Here is a 13,358-nt window from a genome sequence, read left to right on the forward strand (position 1 = left end):
ACACTATACAGTATAATCCACCATCTTTCCTACCCCCATACCCCCTACCTTCCCCTCCCACACCTTTGCCCTGTCTAGCATTTGTCTAATCCTCCAATGCTCCCCACCCCCAACCCCATCATGATCAACACTCTTATATCAGAGAAAACATTCAGCATTTGGTTTTTTGAGGTCAGCTAACTTCATTTAGCATTATATTCTCCCACTCCATCCATTTACCTGCAGATGCCATGATTTTATTCTCTTTTAATGCTGAATAATATTTCATTATGTATATATACACCACATTTTCTTTATCCATTCATCTACTGAAGGATATCTAGGTTTCTTCCACAGTTTAGCTATCGTGAATTGTGCTGCTACACCCTAAGTACATGTTTGAAGACACGAATGGTATAACTCTACTTTGTATACAACCAAAGATATGAAAAATTGTGCTCTATATGTGTAATATGAATTGTAATGCATTCTGCTGTCATATATAACAAATTAGAATAAAAATTTTAAAAGTTTTTTTTAAAAAGTAATCTAAAATAATGTCTAGTGAAGATAGGCATAAAAACAGCAAAATTCCTATTCTCAGTCCTCTTGCCATTGAGCAGAACATTGTGCTTAGTTGGATCATGCACTGCTAGAATACATTGTGGAAAGGATCCCCTGTTACTCTCCCTGTAATTAAACATCTTGTTCAGCAAATAAGATACACATATGTTTATAAACAAGAATACATTTAGAGCAGCTGCAGTCCAATAGAAGGGATAAGCATATAAAAATAAGGATCAGTATATTTTAAAATTACATCTTAACCCCCATATGTAACTAAGTATTGTTTCCCTCAAAATAGTTTTCCAACCGGGGGGCATATGCCTGTAATCCCAGCAACTCGGGAGGCTGAGATAGGAGGATTGAGAGTTCAAAGCCAGCCTCAGCAAAAGCGAAGTGCTAAGCAACTCTATGAGACCCTGACTCTAAATAAAATATAAAATGGGGCTGGGATAAGGCTCAGTGGTTGAGTACCCCTGAGTTCAAAAAAGAAAAATAGTTTTCCTCCTTTCCTTCTGTATTTTTCCTCCCTGTGTACACACATCATTTAATCAAGGACTAAAAAAAAACTTTGCATACTAAGTCAGTATTCTTCAACTTCCAAATTGTTAAATGAAGGTTTCTATGGTTTTTTTCTGGATTTGTTTGTTTTTATGGATATTTTTTGGTTTTCCCCAAGAGATTTAGGAAAGAAGATATCTACATCTTCCAGATATGGCTGAAATTTCCCAGTCATTTATTTTATTATTTTTATTATTCTTCAAACTAGTCACTTGAGCCTATATTTTTATCGGGTTTGTAGTCATAGTGATAATCATTTTTTTTTAATATTTATTTTTTAGTTGTAGTTGGACACAATACCTTTATTTTATTTATTTATTTTTATGTGGTGCTAAGGATTGAACCCAGGGCCTTGCACATGCTAGGTGAGTGCTCTGCCACTGAGCCACAACCCTAGCCCCTGGTAATCATTTAATTTTAACAATTTTTGACTTTTTCCTATTGTTAAATATTTCACATTTAATTCAAATTATTAGAAAAAGGTTCCAGGCAGGGACTGGATGAGTGTTCTTCAAAATGTGCCTGAAAGTAGAACTAGAAATGAGGGAAGGGAGCTGGTGGTCAAGTTGGTAGTTTAGTAATTTCCTAGCATGCCTGAGATTCTGGATTCAATTTTCAGCACTGGAAGAGAGAGAGAGATAGAGACAGACACACAGAGAGACACATTAGACAGATACATTGGTGGGGGGGGAGTAGGAAAAGGGAAAAACACTTTATAAAAAGAAATGGCTTGAGGCTGAGGGTAGAAACCCATAAGTTCAAGGCTGGCAACTTGGTGAGACCCTCTCAAAATAAAAAGGATTTGGGGTGTAGCTCAATGGTAAAGCACCCCTAGGTTCTGTCTCCATTATTAAAAAAAAAAAAAAAAGCCAGATACAAATATTTTAGTCTATGGGCCATAATTTCTCTGTTGCAACTATTTAACTGCTCTTATATCGGAAACATAACCATAGATAATAAATAAACTGCTAGCTAGTAAGTCCATGTTTACTGACACTTGCTTCAGACTTATAATTGTTTCTTACAAAATTTTATTAGAAATGGTATGTATATTTCACAGTTCCAGTGTCCTTGAATGTCTTCATTGTTAATATAGGTAAAAAAATGATTTCACTCTTGTAGAATTCTTAGAATATAAGGTTTTCCCCTCAAAACTCTAGAACTTGCTCTGTAGTTTTCAAGTGTGGAGGAGAATTATGATGTAATCTAATACTTTGTTTTTCTCCTGATTTAGGATTTATCATTTTACCAGGGGAAATTTTTTTCCTATGTTAAAGGAGCAAAACTAAGAAAAACTGGATGAATGCATTTGCATACCAGGAACTTTAGCTATTTCAAATTAGCTTATTGTTATTTCCTCACTAAGGAAATTTCTAGATACTGTATTCCCAAAATCAGTAATGAAAATGTCTGTTCATTTTGCCATTTCTAATTGCATATTACATGGGAAAATATATTTTTAAAAATTATTTTCTTTCTTCTCCACTCCCTCTCCCCCAGTACTGGGGAGTGAACCCAGAGATGCTGTACCACATCCCCAGCCCTTTTCATTTTTAATTTTAAGACATGAATTCACTCAGTTGCCTGAGGGTGCTTTGAACTTGAGATCTTCTTGCCTCAGCTCCCAAGTAGCTTGAATTATAGGCATGTACCACACAAACAAGATACTATTTCAGTTATGCAATTTGGTCCTTCTTTGGTGTAGTTTAGTGGGAGTATATAGTCGTACAGCTGCAGAAATTATATTTAGGAAATATTTTAATTAATTTACTTATGTTTGAATGCACTCACTAAATGATAAGAAATTGAAACTTGTGGCATAGTTAAAAAGTTGTTATAGTGTTTTAGTTGTCATTCTAGCACAACCCAAAGAGAGAAACTTAATTTAAATTTTGTTTCATAACACAATGTATTCTGTAACCAATTATAATCCCAATTGTTGTTTTGTTTTACATTTTCTTTTTTTTCCCTGTGCCTTACAGTTGTCAAACAGTACCCAAAAAGACCTGATTGTAACCAGTCTTTAGTGGCACATACCTATAGTCCCAGTGATTGAAAGGCTGAGGCAGGAGGATCACAAATTTGAGGACAATCTCTGCAACTTGCCAAGATTCAATCTCCAAAATAAAAAATAAAAAGGGATAGGGATGAGGCTTAGTGGTAAAGCACCCCTGGGCTTAATCTCTAGTACTGGGGGGGAGGGGGAAAGATCTAATTATTAAAGGAAAGATGGTGGCAAATCATGCTGAATAATATTTTAAGTGTGATCAAGCTCTGAATCCGGAAGAGTTAAACTCCTCACACCACCTTATGGCCACAGTGAAAATTTATTTTATTTATTTATTTATTTTAATATTTATTTTTTAGGTATAGATGGACACAACACAATGTCTTTATTTTTTATGTGGTGCTGAGGATCAAACCAGGGTCCTGCCCGTGTGAGGCGAGCGCTCTACCACTGAGCCACAATCCCAGCCCCGAAAATTTATTTTTTAAGCTTAAACTAGATAAGGCTCCAGAGCAGAGCTTTCAGTGGTGAATGACTGCCTCAGAAAGAATGTAATCAGTGCTGGATGGCAATAAAACCCAAAACTTCGGGAGCTGACTTGGGGAGCATAGAACCTCCATGCTACATTCCCTTTCTCCATCCTTCCCTAGAAGCCAAAGTGCCAGCAAACTTTTACATCAGGGTGGCTGATTGTGAAAAACAAGCGAGCAGGCCCAAGCTAGGGAAACTCCTGACTTTTAGTGAACTTTCTCCTTCAGACAGGTCTGGAGATCAAGAACTCTCAGTAACAGCAATGCACAGCCTGGTAGGCCCACTGCTACGGGCCACTGCAGCTGTCAGTATCAAGGCTGCTCCGTGCCATAAAATAGATTACATCAGGAGGTAAAGGTGCCATGGATGGCAGCAAGACCATCTGGAATGATCAGGGGCTCAAAGCCAAAGATGGGAGAACCAGTTGGGAAAGAGGAAAGCAGAATCTGTAGCAGACTAGGCTCAGGGGAGCTCACAATATTGGTGAAATCCTATAAGCATGAAGGTCCTTTAAGGCCTGTCAAGCAAAACCATAAGAAAGGGGACATTTTCTTGCTCTACCTCCTTGTCTGCTGTGTCAGTCCAGATCTCTGGGCTGGAGGAGTTCAGCATAGAGACTAGTAGGTCTGTCTGTGTCTGTCACTGGACCCTCCTCAGCTCTGCTCCTACAGTTCCCTCAGATCTCTCACCATCCTTAAGCAGCAGAGCCTGGGAACATTCTAGGACATACAAGGCATCCTGGATCCTATCCCAAAGAAAATTGCCTGGGGTCATGAGCATAATGGGTTATTTGTACAGTCAATGTTTTTAAATGCCTTTATTTGTTTATTTTTATGTGGTGCTAAGGATCAAACCCAGTGCCTCACACATGCTAAGCAAGTGCTCTGCCACTGAGCCATAGCCACAGCCACAGCCCTACTTGTACAATTAAGATAGTAGAGACTCCAACTCTTGAGTCTTCACATAAGAACAGGGGGCCTCAAATATCTGGCTGTAGGAAATAGTGATGAGCTATTTCCTACTTTTTTTTCTTTGAGCATCCCTTCCAAATGTCTCTCTATAGCTGTATGACTTTGGTCAATTTCCAGGGAGGGGCCTGAAAGTCCTCAGCTCACCACAGTTTAGGAACACCAAGGTTCCTACTGGAGAAGGGGCTGTCCCTTCTGGTAGACTTTCTACCTCAATAGTCGGTGGCAGAGAAGATATGGGCCCATAGATGTTTCAGGGCACTGACTGGGCAGAGTGGTTTAGCTAGTTGTACTGGATCATTTCTGGACTTGGAAAAGATACTCATTAGTACAATGTGTGGATCTAGTCAAGATCTGAAAGCTTGCTGGTCAATGGTAAGATTGCTTTGCAATAATTACATGATGTCCAATCCAAGTCTCCACGTGGGACTTGAGTACTAACCTTGAAATGATGAATCCACAATAGGTGACCTTAGCACAGGCACTGTGCACAGCAGGATGTGCAGCAGTAGTCCAGCAGTTAGCCTCCCATGATTGGAAGGACTCAGCTGGCCCCATCTGTTTTCCTGAAGTGACCTCCTTTGCCTGACAACTATAGAAACACAACACTCTAGGCAAGAGCATGACTATCCACCATGTAGCTCAAGGACCAACACTTTCATCGCCACCTCCATCTCTTCCTCAGAGGCTGGCTCCTATCTTCTAAGAAATATCAGTATAATATAAAATATAATATATTTATAATTGTTAGGGTTTGGATGTGAGGTGTCTCCCAAAAGCTCACATGTGAGACAATGCAATAGGGCTCAGAAGGGAAATGATTGGTTTGTGAGAGCCTTAAAATTATCAGTGGATTATTTTAATAATCCTAATGGGATTAACTGGTGGCTGGAGGCAGGTGGGTGGGGCTGTGGTTTGTTGTGGGCATGGTCATGGGGTATGTATTTTGTATCTGGAGAGTGGAGTTTGTCTATCTGCTTTCTGATCATCATGTGAGCTGCTTCCCTCTGCCACACTCTCCTGCCATGATGGTCTGCCTTACCTCTAACCACAAAGAATTGAGCACACCTTCTGTGGACTAAGATCTCTGAAACTGTGAACCGTCAAATAAACTTTTGCTCCTCTTCAGTTCTTCTGGTCTGGTCCATTAGTCACAGCATGAAAAAGCTGACTAAAACAATAATGTATAATTATAGTATAAGTCCTGAATAACCATCTGGGTGGTATGGTTGATACCCTCTTCCAACTGCCTTTCTGCCTCAGGCCTCAGAGGGCAGGTGACTGTTGGGATGAGGCATTCTTACCTGTAGTTATCTGTAGCCCCTGCAGTGGTGTTGGAGCCCAGCCTTCCTCTCAGCAACACTAGCAATGCAAATGGAAGGTACAGAAGCAAACTTTGACCAAAAGGTGACTGACCAAGAGCCAACCAAAGAAGATCCCCCAGCCACCAGCTCTAGGAACTCAGCAAGCTATTGAGGCCACAGCTGGACCCACCTGAGTTCAAGAATGAGGCCACTTTCTTTGCCTTCGTGGCTTAAAGGACCAGGTGGCTCCCCCACACAATTGCCCTTTTTCTGTTTTTCTTCCAAATTGGGGAAGAGGATATGACTGTGTCCTGGATACGAGGAAATCTGAAGCGCTGTTCAGAGAACCAGCCAGGGTTCTAGGCCTTTGAAGCCCCGCAAGCACTATAGAGCAATAGCAGCAACCCTGCTTCTCCCTCCACCCCACCAAAAGAGCCCCTTCCAGCAGAGACACTGCTTTTGAAGAAAGTTCAAAAAAACCTGATAGATTATCAGAGTATACTATAAAATAATTACTACCCAAAACAAAATCCAATATCAACAGGCAACCTAGGTCAGTGAAAAGAAAATCAGTCCGCTATTGCTTAAGTGTTAGGATATTTTCTTTTTGCATAGTATTTTTCTGCAGCTAAGTCATCCCAAGGAAGTGCTATACTACAACACATTGGACCATGGGGACTTTCCCCCAACTCTGTATGAAGGACAGAAAAATTTCCTCCAGACTTTACCTAACTGTCATATCTTAAAGCATTCAGAAAAATTGAGGAAGGGGCATATTTTGTGGGAGAGGGATACCAGGGATTGAACTCAGGGGCACTCAACCACTGAGCCATGTTCCCAACCCTATTTTGTATTTTATTTAGAGTCAGGGTCTCACCAAGTTGCTTAGAGCCTCGCTTTTGCTGAGGCTGGCTTTGAACTCCTCCTGCCCCTGCCTCCTGAGCAGCTGGGATTACAGGCATATGCCACCATCCTCAGCAGGAAGGGGAATTTTTTAAAAATACTTTTGTTTTATTTATTTTTATGTGGTTCTGAGGATCAAACCCAGTGCTAGGCTAGCATGTGCTAGGCTAGCATTCTACCACTGAGCCATAACCCCAGCCCAGGAAGGAGCATTTTTTAAAATCAAATCTTAAAAAGAGTTTTCTCTTCCAACCCTCAGCCTGAATATTATGTAGAAAGCAAGATACCAGCACATTATATATTAATGCCAGTCCATTATTCTGCAAAAATGCAGTCCTGTTCTAGAAAGCACATTATGTCCAGAGTTAACTCTATCTAGGCTATTACACTTACAGAAGGCATTGACCATTTAAGGTGCCCCAGAGGGGCTGGTGATGTAACTCAGTGGTAGAATGCTTGCCTAGCATGTGGTAGGCCCTGAGTTAAATCTCCAGTGCCACAAGAAGAAGAACGGGAAGGAGGGGAGAAACAGAAGGAGGAGGAAGAAAAAGTAGTAGTAGTAGTAGTAGTAGTAGTAGTAGTAGTAGTAGAAGTAGAAGTAAAATACCTCAGAAGAGGGTTGTTAGCATGTTGATCTGGAAGCAGATTCTGAGAAGACTTTAGTAGAGACATGATAATAGTTTGTATTTATTTGGTGGGAACAAAGCAGATGTGGTATTTTTCTCTAGAAAATTAAACTTTTACAATTTGTAGGCACTACAAAGAGTAGGTTTAGGCTCTGCTTATTTAATATTGTCAACAGTGCTTAAGTCTTAAGTGGTGACTTATGTGTGAAATAATCAGAGGCTGTGTGATCACCCATGTAATATCAGTAGAATAGTCAAATCATTGAATGGAGGATTATAATCTAAAGTTTTTCCTAACTCAGAATTCTCTATTGCTGCATGTTAATGACTTCATTTATCCAACAGCAGCATTTTAAAACAGGGATGAATACAAGTAGAGTTTTTGGTTAAAGAATCAAACCAACAGAAAATGAAAACCTTGTTTAAAATGTAATCTATTCATTTTTTTCATCATTCTGTCAGAAAGGAATTTAAAGCAGCAAATGACTTGTTATATTGTTGGAAGACCCAGAATTAGAGTTCTAGCCCTGTGCATTTTCTATTAAAGGACAGCTAGTGAAAGAGACCTAAAAGTTTCAGGACAGCTTCTGTTGTTGCTATCTGATTATTTGACTTAACTACACATAGAAAAAGATGCTTTTTTTATTATTATTAAAGCAAAGTAGAAAAATTGTGCCTCAGGGAAGTTCAGAGGTATTGTTAATGGGTAGATAATATTGTAAAAATGGACTCTTAACAGAACAGACATAATGTAGCTCTGCGTCCTAGTAGCAAAAATTATGATGTAAATTTTAATCATTTCCCTATATGGTAAGACCATTTGGAAATTATGTGGCTTTCCAAATATTATTTTTAGCAGGAGGAGGCCTCACTGTTCACTGTATAAGTACCCCAGAATTAAGAGTTTTTCAGAACTTTTATATAAATCCACAATATCTTCAGACTTTCAAAATAACTAGATTAAAAAATTATCCTGAAACCTACATTTAAAAGTAAACAGATATTTACAAGAAAATTATTCAAAATCATATTCTGTATAGTGTATTTCACTTCAGACAAGCTGGTTTTGGTCTTTTCTGTCTCATCTGCTTTGATGTGATCAGGAAGTGAAGATTGAATATGCTGTGAGGGACCACCTTCTGGAAGGACCTTCCCTCATAGACTGGTGAGACCTTAATGGGAATATTCAAGATTGCCGTCCAGCTTGCCTCAGCAGAGACCAGAGCACAGGAGCACAGCCTCTAGACGGTCCTCACATTACTTTAATAAGCACTTAAGAGTAACTCCTCATACAGCACACAATCTACAAGAAACTAAAAAGACAGAGAAACATCAGGCAGTACAAGGTGTGCTTTTTTCAGTAAAATTAATTTAACCTTAGTTATAGAAGGAAGTAATAACTGTGATTTGCTAGAATGACCAAGTCATTTAAATGATCTGGGCACATGCCTTTGTGGAACTCGCAGGACAGTAGACATAAAAGATTATGATAAGCTCAAAGTTTGTTTATTTATTTTTTAGTTTTGGTGCTGGGAATTGAACCCAGGGACATTAAACCACTTTGTCACATCCCTAGCCCTTTTTCTTTTTAAAACAGGGTCTCACTAAATTGTTTAGGGCCTTGCTAAATTGCTGAGACTGGCTTTGAACTTGTGATTCTCCTGCCTCAGCCCCTGGAGCTGCTAGGATTATAGGCATAAGCCCCCGCACCTGGTTTAAGCTCAAATTTTAAACATCCTGCATATCCTGTGTCATCAGCGGAGATAAGTTATGTGAATGCTGCTTTAATTCCTATATGGGAACATTTTTACCTGGTTCTCAGTGATACATATTTTTTCTGTTTCTGTTAACTTAAACTGTATTCCTCCTAGTGTTGTCATACCATTTCACTGCTTTTCCTCTTCCCTGCACCTGAAGTATTGGTTTCTGCCTGCATTTTACCCTTTCCTTACCTCTCAGTTCTCTTTGGGTAACTTCATGTCAGGTTGTTCACAACTAACCATATATATGTCAGTAACTTCCATCTTTACGCTCTTTCTTTAACCTTCGATTCATATTTCTTTCATCTCCTGAACATCTCCATCTGAATATGCTGTGGACCCCTTGAATTCAGCAGATCCCATCTGAACTATTATATTTTTCAGACATTTTACCTCTATTTTATTTCTTGGTAAATGACATGCAAGCTACTCAGTATCTTAGCCAGTTATGCTGTCATCCCTTTTCACCTTCAACCCATCACAGCTAACTAATCATTAAGTTATATAATTTCTGCCTTCTTAAGATATTTCAAATTTGTTTCAAAATTCCTCTCCATTACCACCACCATCATCTCAGTTCACATTTTAGCATTTACAAGAGCTTCTGTAATCTTCACTGAAACTGGCTCTTCTTTTCCAACTCATCCTTCACAGGTAGCCAGAGAAGTCCTTTATAAAGGCCTCATTATGTCACTGTCCTATCTAGAACCTTCAGTGGGTTCATATTTTCTGCTGTTAAAATGGCAAATATCTGCAGAGTTTAGGCACATAATATATATGAGTGAAGTGAGCCAAGTGTGAGACTTAGGAAAGAATAGGAGAGTATACTCTGATAAAGAGATTCATATTCAGAATTTTGAAAGACATGACAAACCTATCTGAGTCTAATGTTGTCTATGGGTCTCCAATTAGGATAGCCGATTAGTGAGCATGATATGGTGTGCTTCTTTGATATCAATTATCTCCTTTTGATAAACAACTTGGAACTCTCAGCTTTTGCAGAGACTAATGCAAACAGTCATGTTTTATTGTTGTTTTTGTAGGTCAAAAAATATAAAGAGTGTACATATCTACATATATAAGATTTCTGTATTTGTGTCAGAGGTCAAGGAGCATAGTGAGATGTTTTTGTAGGCTTTGGAGTCACTATTGTTCTAAGTCCCATTCCCATTTCTTCCACATTTTATCTGTGTGATTTTAAGCTAATCATTTAACTGCTTTGAGCCTCCCTTTCCCCCATTTAAAAAATAAAGAAATAAAAACTTTCAGGATTGAAAGTAGTACAAAATCGCATGATAAACAGGTTGAAATTTTCTAGCTCAATGCTTGGCACATAGTAACTTCTCATTAACAGATTATTTTTATAAAGGTAGGAAAATTTTGAGAAGTGGCAATAAATAGACAAAAATTTTATTCTCTCAGCTGTATCCTTTCTAGCAATTGTAGTTGTGGTCCAAAGTAGAGCAAATCTATTGGAAGTCAACAGAAAATAAAGCTGACAGACACGTGTTTCACTCAGGCAACTAAAACCAGGAACTTACCAACCTAGCTGGCTAGCCATATGAAAATGAAATTTAAACCCTGAAGATACTATTGAGAAATTCATAAGCAAGGTATATGGATGCTCTATAACCATGCATAACGCACAAAGGTCATTCATCTTTTTTTGTCCACATCTAATCTTTACATTTTTTAGTAAAAATAATATTAACTGAAATTTTAATTTAATGGTATTAGGATATATATAGGGTATTTATTTTAGCTTATTCTCTTAAGCTATATAGACTGGAAGCACCAAAGTAAGGATGTCAACAACTTAGTTTTATTCACTAGAACATTTAGCATGGTAAGGGAGGAAGACTATTAAATTTGTTTTATTGAAGTGAATAAAGTATATTAATTTTATTTTGATTGATCCCAGAACACTAAAGAATTATTGAAAAGTTTTTATCATTCACTTAATGGAAAGAAAATATATTCTATCTTGTCATGTTTCTCATGTTTTTATTTTGTGTTTTGAACTTTAGGTTAATTTTAACATTTAAAGGTACTTTACTCAGTATACACCGATACGATTGTTTTCAGTATGCTGTTCTGCCCTACCACAACTGTAGTGGCAATAAGTAAACTAGTATAAGAAAACAGTTTGACATCCTTGTTGTCAGAATAATATGTACAGAGCTCCTGGTTGTATTTAAAATGGAGGGACTAGAAAGTTAGTTTGTTTTAAAGACAAAACAAAGACTTAGACTGAAAGCTTCTTGCTTTGTGGCAGTTTGTCTCACCCTAGACACATTTTCTTGCCTAAATAAATAATACTCAATTTAAGCAACTAAGCAATAACAATATCTAATAGTTTCAGTAGTAGAGTATGTGCCTGGCAAGCATGAAGCCCTGATTTCATCCCACAGCATCTAAAAGAAAAAATTGGAATGTTGTACAGTTAAGAGGATGGTGTCTAAAAAGCAAAGGTGAAGTATTTAAGAAAAAGCATTGAAACACAAAGATAGACAATTACTGTCTTTACTGGCTGCAGTAACTCTTTTTAGTTTTAAGGAGTATTACTGAAAGGTAGAACTAAATAAACTCTGTGTTACTGTTTTGTTTTGTTTTTTTCCTGGTGCTAGGGATTGAACCCAGCGGCACTTAATTACTGAGCCACATCTCCAGCTTTTTTTTAAATTTTTTTTTTTTAAATTTAGAGATAGGGTCTCACTGAGTTGCTTAGAGCCTCACTAAGTTGCTGAGACTGGCTTTGAACTTATGATCCTCTTGCCTCAGCCTCCAGAGCCTCTGTGTCATTTTCTGACATGGGTGTTATATTTCAGTGTTTAACCATTTGTTTTTCTTAAATGATTTTTTTATCAATGCCTTCTAAATATATTTTTCCTCCCTCCTGTTTCCCTTTCTGCTTTTCTTGCAGCTCCTCAAAGAAATTTTGAAATTGCCTTCAAGATGTTTGACTTGAATGGAGATGGAGAAGTAGACATGGAGGAGTTTGAGCAGGCAAGTTGTTCTGGCAAGTTCCTCAAATACATTGTTATTTAGTGCTGGGAATTATACTTCAGTGGTAAAGTACTAGCCTAGATGTACAAACCCTTGGTTCAATCCCTAGCATCACAAAAAAGAAAAAAAAAAAAGAGGCAATAAGTACATTAACATATAAAACACATTTTCATGTGGATTAGGTTTAATAAAGGATTTAAAAGTAATCTCAACTTTAATTATTTTTTAAGTCTAAAAGTAGTGATGGATTTATGTTTAAATCTGTATATTATGATTAAATGTCTAATCAAAATGGTAATAATGGCTGTTGTTGATAATTTACATACATTACATACATTATCTCTCATCCTTATACTAGTCCTGTAAATATAAGGAATATTGCCCACATTTTAAGGGCATTACTATTATTTGCATGTATATTGTTAAATTAGGTATGTGTGAGGCTAACGGCTAATATTTCTACTCAAGACATTCATCAAATGCCTTCTATATGTATTTTCGTTTGAAGACAAAAAAATTTCTAAATTCTTGAGTTTTATTAATACTCTACCAATGAGCTACATCTCAAGCCCTTTTTAATTTTTATTTTGAGACAGGGTTTCTTCAAGTTGCTGAGGCTGGCCTCTGACTTGGAATACTCCTGCCTTAGCCTCCCAAATTTCTGGGATTATAGGTGTGTGCCACTGCATAAGTCTATAGACTTGCCTTTAAAAATTCATTTACATAGGTAGGCCACTGTTTCTGGTCCCAAGAATTATTGTTTCTCAAAGATTGAACAAATTTCCCATGTCTTCTTAGAGTATTATTTCATTACCACCTTTGTGTTTTATGTATCATTGTAATAAATGTGTTTTCTTAGATGTTAAGAATTTGCCAGGCACAATGACTCATACTTGTAATCCCATAATTTGGGAGGCTGAGACAGGAGGATCCCAAGTTCAAGGCTAGCCTCAGCAATTTAGCAAGACCCTGTCTCAAAATTTAAAAAAATAAAAAGAGCTGGGGATGTGGCTCAGTGGTAGAGGGTCCGTGGGTTCAAACCCAAGTATAAAAAAAAAAAAGAAGGAATGAGAGGGAGAGGAGGAAGGGGAGAAAAAGTCATCTGAAATGTGGAAGACACAGTTGTGAAGTTTATGATTGTCCTGTTT

General features: G+C 37.7%; 1 protein-coding gene across 2 annotated transcripts in view; it reads left to right on the plus strand.

The window, feature by feature from the left end:
- Positions 1-13,358, plus strand: part of Micu1 (mitochondrial calcium uptake 1) — a 191,871-nt gene that overhangs the window by 98,398 nt on the left and 80,115 nt on the right. For both annotated transcript variants that reach the window (XM_027931277.3, XM_027931276.3), the window contains exon 7: positions 12,128-12,210. In XM_027931277.3, the coding sequence (XP_027787078.1) occupies positions 12,128-12,210 (83 nt within the window). The remainder of the gene's footprint in view (positions 1-12,127; positions 12,211-13,358) is intronic.

Source organism: Marmota flaviventris, chromosome 4 (assembly GCF_047511675.1).
Source record: "Marmota flaviventris isolate mMarFla1 chromosome 4, mMarFla1.hap1, whole genome shotgun sequence".
Taxonomy (NCBI): domain Eukaryota; kingdom Metazoa; phylum Chordata; class Mammalia; order Rodentia; family Sciuridae; genus Marmota; species Marmota flaviventris.